General features: G+C 30.1%; 2 protein-coding genes across 3 annotated transcripts; one reads left to right on the top strand and one right to left on the bottom strand.

Moving 5' to 3' along the window:
- Nucleotides 1–793: 793 nt before the first annotated feature.
- LOC137810074 (WD40 repeat-containing protein HOS15) lies at nucleotides 794–11,076 on the bottom strand. Of its 2 annotated transcripts, none has more exons than XM_068611195.1 (15): nucleotides 10,914–11,076; nucleotides 10,758–10,847; nucleotides 9,129–9,274; nucleotides 8,703–9,012; nucleotides 7,760–7,854; nucleotides 7,604–7,650; nucleotides 6,149–6,299; nucleotides 5,669–5,732; nucleotides 5,061–5,219; nucleotides 4,813–4,934; nucleotides 4,037–4,111; nucleotides 3,802–3,855; nucleotides 3,626–3,699; nucleotides 2,864–2,938; nucleotides 794–1,248 (listed from the first exon to the last, which is right to left on the bottom strand). In XM_068611195.1, exons 2-15 carry the CDS (start codon nucleotides 10,816–10,818, stop codon nucleotides 1,029–1,031), a joined length of 1,653 nt encoding a protein of 550 aa, XP_068467296.1. In that variant the 5' UTR covers nucleotides 10,819–10,847; nucleotides 10,914–11,076; the 3' UTR covers nucleotides 794–1,028. The 2 variants fall into 2 exon arrangements, with proteins under 2 accessions (XP_068467296.1, XP_068467297.1); XM_068611196.2 differs by having other exon boundaries at nucleotides 8,703–9,042; nucleotides 10,914–11,072.
- A 4,863-nt stretch (nucleotides 11,077–15,939) lies between these two features.
- On the top strand, nucleotides 15,940–17,748 carry LOC137810075 (cytochrome P450 81E8). Its single transcript, XM_068611197.2, has 2 exons — nucleotides 15,940–16,884; nucleotides 16,977–17,748. Exons 1-2 carry the CDS (start codon nucleotides 16,006–16,008, stop codon nucleotides 17,580–17,582), a joined length of 1,485 nt encoding a protein of 494 aa, XP_068467298.1. The 5' UTR covers nucleotides 15,940–16,005; the 3' UTR covers nucleotides 17,583–17,748.
- Nucleotides 17,749–18,193: the final 445 nt, after the last annotated feature.

Below are 18,193 nucleotides of genomic sequence, written 5' to 3' on the forward strand. Positions count from 1 at the left end.
TCTTTAATTTTATATTCTAAATTATAAAGTTAAAAAGTTATTTAATAAAAAATTTAAAATTCCAAACTTCGAACTAAATTATCAAATATCTTGTATATTATATAATTTAAAATTTAAAATATATTTATATTTCAAACTTCACAATTTAAAATATAACTTTATATTTTAGATTATATAACTCAAAACATATTTGATAAAAAAAAATTAAATTATTTCATTTAAAATTATATTTTAAATTGTATAATTCAAAACATCTACAGATTATATAATCTATAAATAAAAATAATAAACTTAACATTATTTTGGTGCGTAATTTTGGAATTAAGAGAATACGGAGGTAAAAGAAAAAACAATAGGAAAATAACGCCTTGCATATTAAATTAGTTATTAAGTTGAATGATGAATTTTTTTTTAATATTTATTTTAATTTTATGTAAAATATTTAATATTTAAAGTAGGCGAGTAAATTAATCACATTGTTAAGAAGCTTTCACTTAAATTTTTACTAAATAAAATTCATGAAATTCTATTAATAAGTCTCATTCATCAGATAACACAACCTTAATTAGTCAGACTATAAGATCTATATGAATTTCAACCAATGTGATGTTGTAGTGTTTATTAGTGACTGTAATGCGTTTTGCCTGAAGAGCATTGACTTCATTACAAAATTAGATATGCGATAAATTGTTGAACACTAAATAAATATTTATTCAATAATAATTTTATCATAAAAGCCAATATTTTGTAAATTTATATTTGATAAATTTTACAATGAAACTTGTCTAAAAAATTGAGAAAATATGAAGTCAAACTCCTTTATCATGTTAAACGAATGCTTCACGATGTACTGTAGTATGGTTTTAACTTTGAATAGCACAGGGAGTGCAATGACAAAACACGATGTCTCCAACTCAATCTATACATTTTTTTTCATGGAGAGTACGCTCCAACAAGTTATGCCTACAACTATGGTTAAGACAGGAAAACTATCCACCCAATGGAGCGTAGTACACTTCCATAGATTCTTACATTCTGAAATCCAAAACGCAAACTGTATTATTGGCAAAACATGCAGCGATCTTGTTACCCTCCTTATTCCAGCACACCTCGAAAATGCCGCCATCACCACTGTAGGTTTTAACGATCTTGCCTTCCTTCAAGGACCATATGAGCATCGATTTGTCAGGAGACCCACTGGCTAAATACTCACCGTTGGGACTGAATGCAACAGAATATACACGATCTCTGTAGGAACAAATAAACAAAATTGGAATCAAGGGGATTGGTAATATTCAAAGAGAGTGAATTAACAGCCTCCTTTACTAAATTTGAAATGTTTTCTACCAAAAGAATCCAATTTGCAGGACCACGGGTATACATTTATCACCAGATAAACAAGAAGTTTGGATTCTAAGAAAATTCAATTAAGCTCGGTTGAAACTAAAATGGAACTTACAAGCTTCAAGCTGATGAGTCGCGTATAAAATTGATCACTTTCAAACAAAAGGGAAAGAGGCTGGGAGGAGAAACTTAATGGTATGTACTGTATAGGCCGAGATGTGCTTGGCATACAATGAACACATCGGCCCTTAAAATATTTCCATATCTACTAAGATTAGCTTAATTAGTCGGACCTAAAAGTCAAACTAATACAATAATGATATTGATATGACCCAACTTTACAAGAAGTTGAACACGAGCTCAAATGACTATTCAAGACTAGGTCAAACATCTGAGATGGAGACACAGGCTCCATCATCCATCAGAAGATCCTTAGGAGAAGAACAACCGGACATGGGACAGAGTATCAATTATTTTTCATTCTAGTATTTTTAAAACAATTTTAATTTGTAACCAATTGGGCTCACATTGACCCAATTAGAAAAAAAATAAGTTTATAGAAGATTACCCATGTGCTCACTTTGACCTAGATTCTAGAAGACTCACCCATGTACTCACATTTGACCTAGTTTCTATAAGCTTGTAACCATTTACGTCCCTAACCTTCCTCTCTTCCTCTCCAAGGCACTTATATCTATGAATAGTGTCTTCCCTCTTGTAAATTACATTGACTTTTGAGTAAAGAAACTTTATCAGGGTGATTTCCTGAGTGTTTTTCCAATTCTCTTTGAGTCTTATCTTGAGCAAAAGTTGCTTCTAAGTGGCGACTTCTCCCCCAAGTGGCGTGATTCACTACCATCTTCTCCATATCCATAAGCTTCCTCTCATCTTACTCTTTCCTTTATTTTCCTTTCATTTTCACCTATGTTCTTCCATTCTTTGGTTATGTCTCTTTTATATTCCGCCATTTATATTGGCTTCTCTTTAATTTCGTGCTCATCATCCATCATCTAGTATATTGCGTTTTTCCTTTGCTCTTTTGAAGAGAACACTCACACTTACTTAACCACTTCTTAGTTAAGTTCGTGTGCAGTGACAATCTTCACTGAGTTTCACCATATCATGTTAATCATAAATCATAATCCAAGTGAAAATCCTAAAAACATGTGCAATTCTAAAATCAACTCACATAAGGTATTCATGCTAATCGGACTCGACACCCCATGAGTCCATCTTGGCTCTATAAATAAGTTAACCACATCCATGTTCAGGTATGCTTTCTAATATCATTTATTTTTCCAACCACCGAATACTGAGTTCTAATTTGAGCATCGAAGAACCTTTTGCAGGTACCCTCTCCCATCCCGGACCGAGGACAAAGATCGAGAGCAACCACGAACAAACAACTAAGGACATATACAAAAATCTCATCAAGGAGCGTTCATACAACAAAGACGATACCTTCTCAGCCGAACAATTTATCTCATACATAAATAAAGCAAAGCTAAACAAACCATACCCGTGTCCATTCAAGTTGTAGACAAGTTTCCCAAGTTCCACATCCCAGAGCTTTACTGTTGAATCAAATGATGCACTGCACATAAAGATGACTAGGTCGCTTAAAATAAACAAAAAAACTTAGTCTAGTATTAAGAAAAATATATTAAAAAAACGCAAGGAAACATGATTGCATGTATATATGCACCCGCACATAGGTCATTGATCAACATAAAGCAAACTACAAGACAACAACATTACATTCGAGGGAAAAAAAGAGCTTTCAATTAGTGGATGATTATTTCAAGAATGTTCGACTCAAAGCACACACGGAGATTTGATAATAAACCAGAAGATTGTTTCAATTACTCCTCGGGCTTTAAATAGAATGGCATCGAAATAAGGAAACTAAGATACTAACTTAAAAAGGAAAATTAGGACACTCATTAGAAACAGAATCAAAACAGAAACTAATTATAGGGAAGTAGGAAATTAGTGGTCACATGCTGCATCACAGTTTTCTCTAGGAGTTTCTGAAACTGGCACAGCAAGATAAAATGCTATACATTGTCTGATCTAATACAATTTATTTTTAGATAATCACAAGTGTCCCATCATCAATTAAAAAGTTAACAACTACGAGCATTATGCACACATCAACTGGAATGGAATCAGTAACATGCCAAAGATGGCACAGGATTCTATAGTACCAAACAAGACGTTGCTAACAAATGCATTTTAAAAGCTCAAGAGAAATGAATCTAACTTCAAGCAACTAACATACCTAGCCAACACCAAATTTTTATTAGGGTTATTTGTACCAGGACCAGTTGGGCTCCATCTGATAGTATATATCTCCTACAAAATAATTATTCAGTTTTCTAACTATCTACATAATATATGAAAAATTCAAAAGGAAATATAAATACACTGACATCAAGAAATATTCATAAATGGTACCTTGGAATGCTCCCTAAAATCATGAAGATATTTATCGTGTTTCATACTCCATACCTACAAAACAATAAATGGCAAACATACAGCGCACAAACACAATAATTTTACAATTAGTTCAGCAAGAATACATATTTACCTGATAAAAAAATTCCATAAAAGGTCAGATTGCAAAATCCAGTACCAAAAAAAAAAGCTATTATATAATGATAAAGTAAACCATAACAGTGAGTGATGTTACCTTTGCCGTCATATCATCAGAACAAGAGGCCAATAATGAACCAGTGGGATCCCATTTGATACAATTAACTTCACTCTGAAATTGTGAAAGGCCATCATTAGACAGTAAAAGCTTATCCAAGCACTAGATTGCATTTTAATGAAAACTTAATGCAGGACCTATAAAGCTAGTTACACAGAATTCAGTAATCAAGCAGATCATTAACTACTGACTTTGCTGTCTGTAGATTTTTATAAGGCCACCTAGGAAATGACAACTTAGCAAATCAAGATTTGTTAGCACTACAATATATTAGAATAAGACTGGGGTCCTCCCAGTCCAGCATGTCCAGCCATATTTGATATGCCCAGGTTTACCCAAAAGACATTCTAGAAGATACAAGTTAGATAAGGCCTCAAACTACGCTGCTAGAAAAAAGGAGTGTGCAGGGAATGCTTGTATGGGGAAGTAATACGTGCACAAATAGATCCCTTGAATTGCAATTTCTTAGATATAAATAAGACAGTCCTTGTTTTTCTATCAGGATTCATCTTCAAAGCACCACCTCAAGGATGTACATAGATTCATTGCCAAACAAGGCTAGGCCTTTTAAACTTCTTATCAATAAAGTAGGGAATGGATTCATCGCCAAAGCACTATCCCAGGATCATCCATCAATCAGTACAATTACCCATACTTTCCATTTTTAACCTCTCCCTCCCATAGGTGTAATCTCAGTATCATATGTAACCGTGCATAGCATAATCTTTTAAAAAAATGAGGTGAGGTGTATGAACCTGATGGCCAACAAAAGTTTTAATTGGGAGGTTTTCGCCAATCTTGCATACATGTATTTTAGTGTCAGTTGAGCTTGTTGCAAATGACACATTGTTGCGCCAGTCAACATCAAGTGTCCAACCTAAACAGCATAGAAAACCCAAATTTCATAAGTTATCAATAAAAATGGTTTAAAATATTATCGGAAAGAGTTCTTTTCATACTATAAAATTCCACCTTGTAAAGAAGGGTGTATTTAAAATTTTACCTGAATGAAATTCAAATTGTTGTTTCCATTTCACAGCTTTCACATCCCATACAATTGCGGATTGGTCACAACTTCCAGTGAGAAGATAATCACCTTTCTTATTCCACTTCAAAGAGAATATGGGTCCCTTGTGTTTGCTTAAAATACTGCTCAGTTCACCTGGTAAAAAATAACACCGCTGCATGATCAAAATTCAAAATAATAATTGAGTGTTGAGTTTTGTGCTGCAATAGATCCTAGAGGAGAGGTTTGGCCCAACTCAAAATTAAATTCACATTTCTTCCAACATAACTTATGCAACAGCTTTCCAACAGGTAAAGCAAACAACAATAAAAATGATGATTTTATATACAGGAAAAAAAAACTAAGATCTGAACACATACGACAAACAACAAGGGTATTCACACAAAACAGATACACTGAAACATTCAACTGGTGCATGTTAGCATATAAAAGTTGTTAAAGTTTAAAATTCCTTATCATCTAAATCACTTAGTTTGATTTCGTTGTATAAACCCATTGGTGGTCCAAATTCTTGCTAAGTTTATAATCACATATATCTTACAAAAGGCTTTACTGAAAGTCTATGTTTATAAGAAATGACCTACCATTGGTGGTCCAAATTCTTGCTTGCCCATCATATGAGCCAGTTGCAAGAAGTGTCCCCTCCCCCTGCATTACGGCAACTAGAGGTCAAACTTTTCACAAAATAAAACATAATTATGACTTAATATATTAAATATTACAAACAATAACCATTAATATACAAATATTACAAATGCATAAATAAATACCTAAGCATACCAAGAGAGAGGAAAAGAATTAAAAATAAAATGCTAAATCTCCTATCTATTTTTCTTGGCTTTCACACAACAGACAGACCTACTGAAACCTCCCTTGAAAGTGAAACATATAAAACATGACCTATTGTACAATTTCCTTGTCACAAACTTACCCTGCTTCAGTGAGGCTGGTGAAGGTTTGAAAAACAGAGATGTACGGAGAAAAATTAGCAAAAGAATAGGAGAGGGTGAAGACACTATCAGTAATCATCTTGAGTTCAAATTAGAATATGCAATCAAACTCACATTCCAATCAAGTGTAGTGACATCATTACTCTTCTCATTTGTTTTACCCCTAACATGTTTCAATACAAACACATTTGGAGGGTCACTCAGCGAAGCAGATTTGCATCTCCCTTCTGGTATTGACCAAATACGAGCTGTTGAATCCCCAGACCTACAGTTGAAATTATGATAGAGAAGTTAAAAGATATTGTAAGAAGCAATTCATCAGGTCTCTATTTCTGAAACAGTTTACTCTCTTCAAAGTTGTCTGAGAACAATAAAAGCATTCTTTAAAACATATTTCAGAACAAAAATAAAGGACATGTAGAATCAGAATTTAACATACTTTTCCTCCTACTAACATCACATATCTTTCCAAATTTACTGTGAACAAAATTTAAGGCCCTTCGATCCTATTTTAAGTCTTTTTTTTTAAAAAAAAGTGAAAGTTACAGTAGTGAATTAAAAACACTTCAAAACAAATACGTACACAATTAAATTATTTTCAAAAGAGTTTTACAAAGTGAAGGATGGTTTCAGCTTAGCAAAAATAAATTATTGAGATATCATTATGAAAATCAGAAAGCAATCAATTCAAGAAAGGGGAAAAATGTGATTTCAAGCCTGCTTTTGTATCTAGCAAAACAACTTAAAGCAAAGGGTCAATTGGCAAAAAAAAGGAAAATTTGAGAAAAGATGGAGATCTTCCAAAAGAAACATCCTTCACTATTAATTTAAACACTATGGAAGCAAAAATTAATTTGAATGCCATTTAAGATGGGTGAAATGTATTGAATGCCATTTAAACCCAAATCATTCAAACATTCCTCTTCAAAGTTCCAGCAAATGAGGAAAATAACTTACCTGTGGATACTATCTACCTAACTGCTATTTATGACATAAATACCTTAATGACACCATGAATCCAGTTGCAAATGATTCAAAGTGTCTTATCCGCCAATGAGGAAGATAACTTACCTGTGGATATACTATCTATGCAACTGCTATTTATGATATAACTGACTCAATGACACCTTGAATGCAGTTGTTTATATAACACAAAATTCTAAAGAACATTTGAAATTGCTAGGATTTTCTGTTTTTATAGATAAAAAAAAACAATGTTAAAGTTGCATAAGCTGAATAAAAAAATCATTTTTAAACTCTACTTTTTTTAAGAACTACAACTGCTTTTGAAAACAGGAATCTAGTAGTCCTTAAATTCTCAAATATAACCACTGATTCAAGTATACAACTAATGCAGAATTCTGACAATATTTGCAACCATTCTTGCCAATATACTTGTGTTAAAGCTGAACAAGCACAAAATCCCAAATACATTTAGCATCTCTTCATCAAAAAGGAAGAATAACGAATGAAAATCCAAGTTGAGCAATATAGTGTACAGCTATAAAATACACACTCATAAATACATATTGATGAAAAAATTAAATCAACCACGAAGAAGATTCCTACCCTGATGCTAGAAGAGATCCTGTAGGACTCCATGCACAAGCACACACCTAAGTGTACAGTAAACAGGGCCGTTAATAGTGTTTTACAGTGAAAACAGCAGATGAAAGCAAATATAAAAAGTAAACAAACCAAAAACATATTGATGAAATACTTCACCTCAGAAGTATGACCTTCTAAAACCATCACATCTGACCTACGGATTTCACATGGTTGCGGTGTTAATACTGTAGAAATGTCCATCCGCTCTGGTCCTACAAAAAATGAATGAAAACTTTTAATTCATTTGTTGAAGAAAAAAATTAATTCGAACAGAAAACTAATTTGAATATTTGCAAATTCTAACAGAGAGCAGGCAGGTTCCAGTGTTGCAAAAAACATGCAACTAAATTAGAAATTGCATTGGGATATCCCCAAAAAAAAATTAATAATTTTCTGCTAGAAATAATCAGGATATAGAATTAGGACATACGGCTAGAAATACATGATATCAAAGAGAACATTTCTAATCCTAAATCCCACAAAATTGCTACTAATAAACTAATAGTTCAATGAAACTCATCACAACAGCAACCTAGATACGTAGTTTTTGTTAGATTTATAAAACAAGCCAGATAGCCAATATTTTAGAAGTATGACTGATACAGACTGAATAATAAAAAAAAGAAACACTGGATGACAATAAGCTGGGAGTTACTAGCTCTCTACAATATCAATAACTCATTAATATATCATCAGTCATTACTCCATTCACCAAATAATCACAACAAGGGCCACAGAGAATGAGGCATCTTCCAGGATTTAAACCTGTCACCTTCAGGTCACAGCAGTAACATTACCATTGAACCAAGGTCCACCACCATTCATCAGCTGATAGACTAATAACAACATGCAAGAAAATATACTACAATTCTACAAATTTTACAAGGATTAAACCTTAACACAAGCAAAAAATTGTATACATAAACAGAAAATAGTTAAAAATAAAAGTAAAACATTGGATTATAAAGAAAACTTACATTCAGGGGAAATTATTAATACAAATGATGTAATTACACCACGAGAAATGCCAAACATACAGCAAAGAACGACAGGTGATTACCTCCAAAAGCTTTATTCTGTTCTTGATCTGTGACCAGTTCTTTACTAGTCTGATTGCCACGCTTCTGTTCTAGCTCTTTAAGATTTTCTGCCTGATCTCTATCCTTTTCACATTCTTTTGCCCTTTCATGTCTTTCTTTTCCTTTTACCCATCCTCGCCCACCTTCATGCTCCTTTTCAGATTTCTTATTTCTATCCTTATGTAGTTTTTTCCTTCTTTCATTAACCATTTTCCCAAGTTCATGCACATCTTTTGTGATAAGTTCCAAAGGTTGTAAGAATGAAAAATCTTCATCCAGGTTTATATCACACTGGCAAGCTACAATTGATCAGTATGCACCCTAGGGTACAAAAAGCTTAAATACCATTCAAACACATGGATGTTATGACGGTAGTAAAAACTAGAGTTAAAATAAAGAATACTAACATTACTCAAGTTGGCTTCCATCTCCAAGTACTGTAGCCCCTTCTGAACAAGTCTAATAAGAGCACCTATTGGTACAAGCGTTCCATCAATGGAGATTTTGTTAATACCTGCCTCATTTCCAAATGCAAAAGCAGTGTGTATGAAACCTGCAGTTATAACAAGAGTAACCAAAATCCAATTCAGTTTCTTTGCACATTATGCCCTTCACATCAATACAGAAAGCTTTATTAAAATTTAAAGAAACAATTTTTTTTGGTTAAGAAAATTTAAAATCAATTTCAGAACTTCTCCCACCCTAATGAATGCCCTAGTCCATTTTATTCCACTGACACTATTGCAACAATGGAGTATTTGTCGTAGTTATCTTTCTAAAGTTATTTAAGAAATTTAATTCATGAATGACAAATTGGCAATAGCATTTATTTCGTGTGTGTGTGTGGTGGGGGGGATTCACTAACAAACTTTCATCTTGAGCGTATTTTAAGAAAACCGAAGTTATAACTTATTAGAATATACCTTATAAAAACTAAATGCAAGTACATTAACAAACCCCTACACACATACAAAGAACATTTCTTCCAGTGAGTTTTCTATATCATGTTTCAAGGTTACAAATCTGAGATGAAATAAATTTTAACTATTCAAAGCAGCTGATAGTTTCCTTTGTTGCTAGAGATTAAATTGCTCATACTTATTTAACTTTTGCGTTATGACATACTTAACTTGGTTTCAATATTAATTTTGAATAATGTATGCTATGAGTAAAGACTTTATAAGTGAAATTTCTTTGTCAATAAAATAAAGTCACGAATATTATGGGGATTAGTCCGATGCAAAAGTTGCCCTTTGTTACCTATTGGTCACAGGTTTGGACTGGAAAAATAATGAATAATGTTTTTTTTTTAGTTTAGTTCAATATTGTTTGATATATTATACTAACTAATATAATAACATTTGTTAATTATTACCAGTTCCTCCATTGGAACTTAGATCAGTAAACCTTGCTCTTGCATATCAAGGGACTAGAGTAATATTTTTTGCATGCATTTTATAGTAGATAACAATCGTGACTGAAAACCTAACAATGTCTAATTTCAGTGGAACTAGACTGCAATCTCGAGGTGAAATTAGGTTGCAAATGAGGGTCTGGTCACGTCTATTTAACCCAACTAAACTCCCAGCCCCAGAATTGGGTGAGCAATTGATAATACCAAAACATTCATGACTCTAGACGAAAAAATCAAACAGAATTTCACTTCAGAACTACAACATTGTAGTCTTGAAACCAGAGAACAATCTTTCAGCATCAGAACAATCAATGTCCACTCCTTCTACCTTAAACCAAAATAAAATTAAAAGCTCCATTTTGGAATCACCATTGTCGCCAACCCTAACCAATTAGCCACAACATTTTCAGCTCTTGGTCAAACCAACCAGCCAAGACCGTTAGAATTCCAAAACTCAAAATTAGCCCAAAATCAAAATCTGTCCCGCTCAAATTTCACTAACCACAAAGAAGCAAAATAAGAGCGAGCAAGCAAGCAAAACGAGAGGCAAATTGTATAATAAGAAAATTCACAACAGTGGAATGAAAAAAAAAATACGAAGGGTGGAGGAAATTAAAGAAACCTGATTCGTGAAGGTAGCGAAAGACGATATAGTTGAGTTCAACGGAAGTTATGGTGGACATGTTGCTTCCTGAGCAAACGGCTTGGTGACCTTCGAGAAGAAACGGTTACGCAAACAGCTGCGGAAACAAGAAAGGAGAAAGGGAAGAGAGAATACCGAAACGGCGAAGGAAGTAGTAGCTTAGGACTCAGGAACTACGAACGTTACTCGCTAGCTAGGTGACAGCTGCAACTACAGCAGAAAACACTGGAAAATTGCACTCTGCAAGACAATGCAGAACTTTGAGTTTCTGTGTAGTTGGTAGCCTTTGTTTTCGCAAATTGTCAATATATTTGTATTTATACTACTCTCCTCACTCTCATGCTTATTAAAAATTAAGACATGCATGTATTATGTCATGTGCGAATTTTATTATAATAATCTTTTAAAATTTCATATTTTTTTTATATTGGAGTATTGTTCTCATTTTTATATAGCAGGAGATGTATTTATGTTTGTTTGTGTCTCAATTAAATATTATTAAGGAATTTTTTTTTATAGAAAACTCACACAAAAAAACAAGATAACATTATTAAGAATTCAATTTTAAAAGAAAATATAAAAATTTTAAAATAAAATAGCAAATAATAATCACATAGATTGCGAATAGATATCAAGAAGAAGAAGAATTTTCACATGCTTAAAATTTCATAAAAAGTAGACACTTTATCAACCTAAAATTGATTAATATAATGTGTAGTTGATCCATGCAGATAGAAAGAAGTTATATAGAATTTATGTTTAGAAATATATAAATAAATTATATGATATAATGTAAGATGTAGATACATTTATTCTATATATGTTTAAGATATTTATTGAACTATAAATTTATCTGTAAGATGATATATTAATTTTATTGATATATTAGAATCATATGAAAGTTGTTAGGTTGTGGTGAGAATTGACGGAGATTTAAATAATTAAAAAAATTTATTTAAAAAATAGTTAGTATAGTAGGTTATATGATATGAGATAACTTAATTCATATGTAATATAGTTTTATTTAAAAAATAATAAAGTGAAAGTAGCTTCACATAAACATATATCTAATACGTCAAATTTACACGTATTTGTTCATAATAAATAATGTTACATTTGTCTCTTAGTTATTTTTCTCTCTTTATTTTGGTATATATATATTTAAAGTTTAGAATTTTTTATAAATATAGATTTTTGTTATAATACTATTTTATAATGATACATATTATATTATATTATATTATATTATATATATATATATATATTATAATAATTAAGTAGTGCAATATGCGATATTACATGTATAGTAATTCAACTTAAACAGTATTACAATTTCAAACACTTCAATTGCATGAACTTATTAATATATCCTTGAAAAAATATGAGTGTTTGTTGTTTACTTATTTTTAATCTGTCATTTAATTATAGATTATGATAGAAGATTTCAACTCTAGTGTTAATTCTCTTAAACCTCATGGTTGAAATAATTGTTATAAAAGGTGTGAAAATATGAAATAACATAATATAATAATTATCTGTAATTTATTGTTTACTATATTAACATAATGTGATAATTTTATTTCATCACCTGTTATATTGTATCACTGCTGTGTCGATCAAAGTTTGAACAAGATATAATAAGTTATCTATTTTCTTCTCTATATATAATACTTTTCACATAAACTTAAATGATTATAATGACTAAAAATATAAAAATACTTTTATTCCAATATTAAAAAACATTTGAATCCTAATATTAATTTTATAAAACTTATTTCATGTAGTTACAATTTTAAGAAAAGTAACTAAATAAATAAGATATTTTTCTATAATTTTTAATAATATATATATGATAATATATATCATAACTTTTATTTAATATTTATATTTATAATTATAATAATTGCAACACATAAATTTAAATTATATTATTTGTTAAAATATTAAAATTACATAATAATTATTTGAATCTTGTTAATATATTAATTAAATTAATATCAAAATATAATTTTATACAATGTACTTAATTTTTTTTTAAAGTTTTATAATTTGTAAACAAATTAAATTAAAAGTTTATATTTTAAAAAATTGTATGTGATTTTAAGAAAATAATTTGTCAACATAATTTATATTATATTCTACTTTTGTTAATTTTTATTTTGAACGTATTAAATACTATAAAAGATTATACTTTATTATGTTTTTATTCAATTATATTATATGTATTTACTCTATTAAATCGTGTTTATCAAACCAGTTTTAAATATTTTATTGAATTAAAAAGAAAAACATATATTAATCCTAAATATAATAAAATATCATTATGTTTTTTTAAATTCTTCGCAAATTAATACGAGGGGTCTCGTACAAGCCAGTAATAATTTTAACCAATGTATCTAGAAGTTTGTAACACGTAGAATTTTAATATAATTATTTATTGAAGTAGCTTATATGTAAAATAAAAAGAAAACAGATGCTTAAATGGTATTTTATGACATATTTATTATTTAAAAAGTCATATTTGGAATCCAGTGTAATTAATATAAATATATTTACCTTAACATGATATATTTGGAATCATAAAAAAATGTATTTTATTGCTTATGTTCCGTAACTAGAGAGGAGTCTATTATCTGCATCAGATATGTCATTATTATAAAAAAATATGACCACGGAAAAGTTAAAAGTATAAAAGTTATTTTTATTTTCATTTTATAATTCTTCCAAAATTGCATAGTTACTAAAAAAATATAAATGGTAATAAATGTCTTCAATATAACAATTTCCAAAATTGTATAATTATTTATAAATCTTTGGAAAATGTGTAATATATTTTTAATTTTTATTTTATAAACTTCTAAAATTATACAATTTTATTATAAATAATTCAATGAAAAGAAACTAATTAAACTTACTATATAAAATGTGAGCAACAAAATATTCATTGTGTTTCACGGATATTCTTTGGATTTCTACAAGACTCCAAAACTTAATTATCATTATACTATGAACTCAAAGGTCTTTTCAAAGCTTATAAGAATTAAATAAATATAAATTTAAGCATATATATATTATATATATAAAAATATAAATATTTATAAAAAAATTATTCTTTTAAAATATATCACTATAAGACAATTATGAAATAAAAACCAATTTTTTGAAACCAAAATAATTAGTTACAATAAAAAAACTAAAATAGAGACCATTTTAAAAACTAAAAAAAAAATAGTTTCTAAATTAGTTTATATTATTTTCTATTATTGTTAAATAGTTTTTAAATTGATATCTAATTAGCAACTAAGGTTTTAACTACTAATTATTTAGTTTATAAATTTGGTAGCAAAACCTTCGTTGCTAATTAGATACCAATTCAGAAACTATTTAACAATAATAGAAACTAATTTAGAAACCAAATTTCTTTTTAGTTTCTAAAATGGTCTCTAATTTAGTTACTATTGCAACTAATTATTTTAGTTTCTACAAATTGGTTTCTATTCCATAATTTTATATATATATATATATATATATATATAATAGAGTAATTCATTTAGTTGACAATAAAACAAACACATATAAGCTTTTAAATATAAGTTATTGAAACAATTTTCTAACATAAAAATATATGTAAAAATAAATAATTAAATTAATCATTTTTAAATAATTCAAATTTTTCATTCCAATATCAATATATAACAACCATATACAACTATATAGACCACTCATGTATCCATAAGGACATTCAAAAGACAAAAATCAATTGATGTTTTTTAGGATACTCGTATTATGTAGGTTATATAAAACATTAACATCTAATCCAATACCAAATACATAGATTTACAAATAAACCTAGGAGAAAATATTAGCATAAGTTTAAAACATCCAATATCTTATCCATAAGGTGGATCTCAATGTGTAATGAACTCTTTCATCATTTTTTATCTACCTAATGTCTTAATTTATGTGACATACACTATTAGTGAAAAGTTAAAAAATATATGTTAATAATAAATTGATAACTAATAAGATATTAATTTAAAAATTAATATATAAATTTTATCAATAATAAAAATTATTTTAAATACTAATAATTTTTTAATATTTAAAATAATATATAATTTAATTAATATAATAATTAATTATTTTTTTATTTATATTTAATAATTTTCTTATAATATATAATTTGTTTACAATTTATTTTAAATAAATACTATTAATCAAATAACAAGTATTATATATATACGTAATAAATTTTGTCTGAAACGGACATTTAATTAATATATGAAATAGTTGCTAATGAAATATATATAAATTATAGAAACAAAATTTCAATAAATACTTTTTTTTAATTTCCGCCTTAGTATATATAAGTTAGAGAAAATATCAGCTATTAGCCAATAAACAGTTGGCCCGAAAAAGGTATTTAACTCAATAAGAACAATCAGTTTAACATCAATATCATTTTGAAGAGAGGGTTGTTAATTAAAAAAATGTAAATGTTCCCTAATAAATTTTAGTTAATATGCGTTTAAAATATCTTTATTATTTTACTTTGCATACATAAAAAAATATTTAAAAGACGTGATAAATTAAAATGATTAGAAGAAGCAAATGATATATGTTCAAAGTTTTGAAAGTAGGTTCCAGACAAAAAGTTTGAAAAGCCTAATTTTCAAAGTCAAAGTCAAAGAAAAGTAGTATTTATTTTACCTTTCTAAGTTAGTGTATTATTGGAAAGCTTTTATATATATATAAAGATGTGATTATTTAAATTTGAAATATATGTATTAATTTATTAATACTATTTATTCTCAGTTTTAAATTAGTAAAAGCAGAAAAAATGATGAAAAGACTAACAAATCAGCATGAAATATTTGATATATTCATGGTGGATTGTATTATTTATAACATTTACTTTTACCTTATAAATAAATAAACATAACATATTTTAACATTTTAATTTACATTATAAATTCTTTCTTATATAAAAAAATTAATAATAACTTGTTTTAATAATTTTTTTATTAGATATGATTTGACTTTTAGCATCCATATATCATTTTAAAGTGTCTTAATTGTTGAGTTATACAGCTAAATGAAGAAAGCCGTCAATGTGGAAAAGTGAGGGATTGCAAAATTTGAAAAGTACACAGAGAAGAATATATAAAGACTAGGAATGGCGAAAAGATTTGCATCAAATTCAGTGATTCTTTGAACTTTGCTAACCATGGAAGACAACCTTATCAACATCTTTTACCTCTTCATTTTTCTCATCACTTTGAAACTGTTGTTCTTTAGAAGGTTCAAGAACCCACCGCCGGGTCCACCGTCTCTTCCAATAATCGGCAACCTCTATCAGCTGAAGAAACAGCCACTCCACCGCGCCTTGCACGGCCTCTCACAGAAATACGGCCCTATCTTCTCTCTCCGGTTCGGGTCTCAGCCCATCCTTGTCGTTTCATCAGCATCTGCTGCGGAAGAATGTTTCACAAAAAACGACATCGTTTTCGCGGACCGTTTTCATTCTACCACGTCCAAGTATCTCGGCTTCAACCACACCATTATCACGGCATCGTCGTACGGCGACCACTGGCGCAACTTGCGTCGTATCAGCTCCCTAGAAATCCTCTCCAACCACCGTCTGAACTCTTTTCTGGGAGTACGAAAGGACGAGACCATGAAGTTGCTTAAAAAGATGGTTAAGATCAACGGTAAAGAAGATTTAGCGAAAGTGCAGCTGAGACCCATGTTTGCAGAACTCACGTTCAACATAGTCATGAGAATGGTGTGTGGAAAACGCTACTACGGTGAGGAATACGACGGCACCACCGCTGAAGAGGCCAAGAAGTTCAGAGAGCTGATGAACGAGATATCGCAATTTGGGTTGGGGTCGAACCTTGGAGATTTTGTGCCGCTTTTAAGATTTTTTAAGAGTCACAAAAAGTTAGAAAATGTTGGAGAGAAGCTCGATGCGTTCTTCCAAGGACTCATCGATGAGCATCGGAACAAGAAGGAGAGTTCAAATACCATGATAGACCATTTGCTTTCCTCACAGAAATCACAACCTGACTATTACACAGACCAGATTATCAAGGGACTTGTTATGGTACGACGTTAATTTACTTTGTACCACGTTGTTTCATTTTGCTGGAATTTAACCTTGGCATGATTATAGTAATATTGTTTTTAATTTGTTAGGCATTATATGTGGCCGGAACTGAGACTTCGGCTGTAGCATTAGAATGGGCGATGTCTAATTTGTTGAACCAGCCAGAGATATTGGAGAAATTAAGGATTGAAATTGACAGGGAAATTGGAGAAGAGCGTTTGATAGAGGAAGCAGACGTTACCAAATTACCGTACCTTAACAATGTTATCTCCGAGACTCTAAGGTTGCATCCACCACTGCCCATGTTATTGCCCCATTTATCCTCTAAAGACTGCAGCGTCGGAGGTTATGACGTGCCACGTAACACCATGTTAATGGTGAATGCATGGGCCATACACAGGGACCCCGAGTTGTGGGCTCACCCTACAAGCTTTAAGCCCGAGAGGTTTCAAAATCACCCAGTGGATGCACACAAATTAATCCCGTTTGGGATGGGAAGGAGGGCTTGTCCTGGTACAGGCATGGCCCAAAGAACTATGGGCTTGACTTTGGGCCTGTTGATTCAATGCTTTGAGTGGAAAAGAGTTGGTGAGGAAGAAATTGACCTCACTGAAGGACGAGGAACTATTGTGGCCAAGGCAATTCCATTGGAGGCCCAATGCAAAGCACGTCCAATTGTTACCAAGATCTTCTAATTTCACCCATCCTTATTTTCCTTTTCAGTTATTTCTAATCATCACCCATCGTTATATATGATTTCAGGTGGTGCTGCTTTGTTTTTTTTTTTTTCTCATGTTCTATCTATGCGTTCTTTTTCAGCGTCAAAATCTCTTATACTATTGAATGTTCAAAGTTTCAAAAGTTTGGAAAGCTTAATTTTCAAAGAAGAAGTAGTATTTATTTTACCTTTATTAGGTTAGTGCATTATATGGCAGACTCTTATATATATAAATAATTAACTCTTATTATTTGGAAGTCTAGAAAAATAAACTAAATTGATGGAACACGAGGATAAGATTTGGCTGGGTATGACTGCATTTACAAACCACTTTTACAGTAATGATAGTATAATCACATATAAATAAATAATATTCTTTAAAGATTAAAAATAATATATGCGTTAGTAAAACATTTTATTCTAAACAGTTAAATTAATTTCAACTTATAAAAATATTTTTAGTTTCAGCTTTTGAAAAATACATATAATTCAATTATATTCATATATTTTGTTGACTTCTAATGCGAGTGAATAATCTCCCATAAAGAGAATATTCTCCTATTAAGTATAATTGGAGAGTCTTCAAAT

The sequence above is a fragment of the Phaseolus vulgaris genome, chromosome 2 (assembly GCF_051622355.1).
Source record: "Phaseolus vulgaris cultivar YP4 chromosome 2, ASM5162235v1, whole genome shotgun sequence".
NCBI lineage: Eukaryota > Viridiplantae > Streptophyta > Magnoliopsida > Fabales > Fabaceae > Phaseolus > Phaseolus vulgaris.

Coding starts and splice junctions, on each gene's coding strand:
- LOC137810075 (XM_068611197.2), top strand. CDS start 16,006: ATGGAAGACAACCTTATCAACATCTTTTACCTCTTCATTTTTCTCATC. Junction 16,885..16,976: donor TTATCAAGGGACTTGTTATG/GTACGACGTTAA, acceptor TTAATTTGTTAG/GCATTATATGTGGCCGGAAC.
- LOC137810074 (XM_068611195.1), bottom strand. CDS start 10,818: ATGTCCACCATAACTTCCGTTGAACTCAACTATATCGTCTTTCGCTAC. Junction 5,733..6,148: donor TCACTACACTTGATTGGAAT/GTGAGTTTGATT, acceptor GCCGTAATGCAG/GGGGAGGGGACACTTCTTGC. Junction 5,220..5,668: donor AAGAATTTGGACCACCAATG/GTAGGTCATTTC, acceptor ATTTTTTACCAG/GTGAACTGAGCAGTATTTTA.